At 41.4% G+C, this 2,730-nt stretch overlaps 1 protein-coding gene across 1 annotated transcript; it reads left to right on the top strand.

Annotated features, from left to right (window-relative positions):
- The first annotated feature begins 499 nt into the window (after positions 1 to 499).
- Positions 500 to 2,264, top strand: LOC121841325 (AP-3 complex subunit sigma-1-like). Its single transcript, XM_042308710.1, has 3 exons — positions 500 to 671; positions 1,772 to 1,883; positions 2,028 to 2,264. The coding sequence occupies exons 1-3, from the start codon at positions 508 to 510 to the stop codon at positions 2,247 to 2,249; spliced, it is 498 nt and encodes a 165-aa protein (XP_042164644.1). The 5' UTR covers positions 500 to 507; the 3' UTR covers positions 2,250 to 2,264.
- Positions 2,265 to 2,730: the final 466 nt, after the last annotated feature.

Genomic DNA, 2,730 nt, shown 5'->3' with positions numbered 1-2,730 from the left:
CTCAATCCCATTGAGCACGTCTGGGACCTGTTGGATCAGAGGGTGAGGGCTAGGGCCATTCCCCTCCCCCAGAAATGTCTAGGAACTTGCAGGGACTTGGGCCTTGGAGGAAGAGTGGGGTAACATCTTACAGGAAGAACTGGCAAATCTGGTGCTGTTCATGAGGAGGAGATGCACTGCAGTACTTAATGCAGCTGGTGGCCACACCAGACACTGACTGTTACTTTTGACTCCCCCTTTGTTCATGGACCCATTATTCAATTTGTTAGTCACATGTCTGTGAAACTTGTTCAGTTTGTCTCAGTTGTTGAATCTTATGTTCATACAAATGGTTTATGTCTGTTTTTTATATTTGCCAAAAAAGTTTTGCTTTGTCATTATGGGGTATTTTGTGTGTGTGTGTGTGTGTGTGGAAGATAAGGCTGTAACAAAATGTGTAGAAAGTCTAGAGGTCTGAACACTTTCCGAAAGCACTTTAGATGTGAATTGCACAAGAGTTATAAGTCTATGGAATATTTATTTTTTTGTTATTTTTGTTTTCTCATCCACACTGACTGTTTGTTCTTTTACGTTCTACAGAGTGAAGACACAGAACAACAAATCATCAGAGAAACATTTCATCTGGTATCTAAAAGGGATGAGAACGTCTGCAATTTCCTAGAAGGTGGAATGTAAGAGATTTAAGAAGTCATAAACTGTCCACAAGTACTGAAAACAATATATGTTGGGCTTTGTCTTAACATTTCCTGCTCATGTAACAATGAAATGCATAACCTTTCAATGTCATGTACATATGTACAACTGATACAAACCAACGATTTGATCTTACGATGTGGGCTGCTCAACAAAACGCTCCACGAGTTGAATCAGCTTTTCATGATGCAACATCCACATGACATTGCACTGCATGGGAGAGCTAAGGGGTAGAGGGAGAGGGGTATCAGATGGTGGCCAGCTGTGGGGGGAGAGAAATTGGATCATCATGAATAGTTAAATATTATTTAATTATTCATGAAGCAGGCTATTGCATTATGGAACCTCCTCTCACATAACAGAATAATACAATTGGGGTGTGATCATTGGTGCACACTAGCAAAATGTTTTGCATCGAGAATGAGCCTGTCTTATTGGACAAGTTCAGGTTAGTCTGTTTTGGCCTGTGCTTTTTTCTTTTGGGTTCCTAGTAAATAAACCCCTGGGATCCCTGGTATATGATTGTTGCTACTGTTTATGCTCATCAGCAAGTATGATGTCGCTCAAGCAGATCCAGGTCAACATGTTTTTACCAGGCCTTACAACGATTGTTCAAGGCTTCTGCACTTGGCCTGGACTCAACTTGCGCTAGACACGTGACCCTTTTACTTGTTCATCATACCAGCATGTTTGGCTGTGTTTCACATCATGGAATGTGTGTGTTGAGTAATTAACATGACACTGGACTATCCCATGCATTGATTGGTGCCGTGTGAGTGTGTGCCCCTTGTCGTGTGGACTGTTGTTCCGATGTAGAGGTGAAGTACTAAGTCTCTGTTAACCAACCTTGGCTCACTTCCACATGCATGCCAGTCTTCACAGATCCCAGGCAACCACACACCAACTGGGGTTTATTTACTAGGCTCCAAACTCATGCAAACGGGTTGGACAGGACCTACCTGAATTTGCCCAATAAGAAACAAGTTTTCATTGCGAAGGTTTTGTTACGGTTTGCACTAATGAGTACACCCCTGTTCAGAGTTTTGATTGTCCCTTCATTTTACTTTTGTTTCATTAGGTTGATCGGTGGGTCAGAGAACAAGCTCATCTACAGACACTATGCTACGCTCTACTTCGTATTCTGCGTCGATTCCTCGGAGAGTGAGCTTGGCATCCTTGACCTTATCCAGGTAATGTTTCCAAAGTCTTAGGGGAATTGTATTTGAAAAAAAGGATATTGTTCAACTACGACCATTTGGTACCACAATTGTAGATAGTCTACCGTCCACTGGAAACAATTACACTGTTCAGTGAATGTGATCGTCTCTCCACAGGTGTTTGTGGAAACTCTGGACAAATGCTTTGAGAATGTTTGTGAACTTGACTTAATTTTCCACGTGGACAAGGTAGAGAATTATTTTATCAACTATATCCTATTATTTCATCCATCCTTTTTATATTCACTATACCAAGGATGTAAGTCAACCTTGCCCCAAACAGCAGCATTAAATGCTCACAATGAATGTCTGACTTCCCATAGAAACTCACTGTTATAGTGTCATTTGTTTTACTATAAGGCTGTCTGAATTCATCTCCCGTCAAATCAAAGTTGGTCGCGTACACAGTCCAGCGAAATGCTTGTATGCCGCAAAATCCTTGTAGAAACAGGGCGGCTGTGTCCATCAGCGTCATCTTAATGATAACCCTGTGACAATGCTTCAGCCCTGATGGCACTTGTCACAAGAAAATCTATTGTGATTGTCTAGCCAAGTCTGTGGCAGCGAAGCAGGATATTACACTACTTTCTGCACAGGTTGCATTATTTCACACACAGAGATGCCATTGATATTCATGTGTACAGAGGACCGCGTTTGTGTAAACCTTTTCTCTACAACGGGTTACAAAAATGTGAACGGCACAGAAAATAACCCCCTAAAACATCTCTAAATGGGTGAAAGCAATAGGATGTTATCTCAGTCTGAGAAGAGACTATAAATAGAACATTTTGGATTGAACCTGTAGGTACACACAATATAC

The sequence above is a fragment of the Oncorhynchus tshawytscha genome, linkage group LG29 (genome assembly GCF_018296145.1).
Source record: "Oncorhynchus tshawytscha isolate Ot180627B linkage group LG29, Otsh_v2.0, whole genome shotgun sequence".
In the NCBI taxonomy this organism is placed as follows: domain Eukaryota; kingdom Metazoa; phylum Chordata; class Actinopteri; order Salmoniformes; family Salmonidae; genus Oncorhynchus; species Oncorhynchus tshawytscha.
The sequence above is the reverse complement of the archived record's forward strand: the minus strand, read 5'-3'. Positions and strand labels throughout refer to the sequence as shown.

Excerpts from the sequence above, each read along its gene's own strand:
- LOC121841325 (XM_042308710.1), top strand. The coding sequence starts at position 508 with ATGGAATATTTATTTTTTTGTTATTTTTGTTTTCTCATCCACACTGAC. Across the intron at positions 672-1,771 it reads AATTTCCTAGAAGGTGGAAT|GTTGATCGGTGGGTCAGAGA; the intron begins GTAAGAGATTTA and ends TTGTTTCATTAG. Across the intron at positions 1,884-2,027 it reads GCATCCTTGACCTTATCCAG|GTGTTTGTGGAAACTCTGGA; the intron begins GTAATGTTTCCA and ends GTCTCTCCACAG.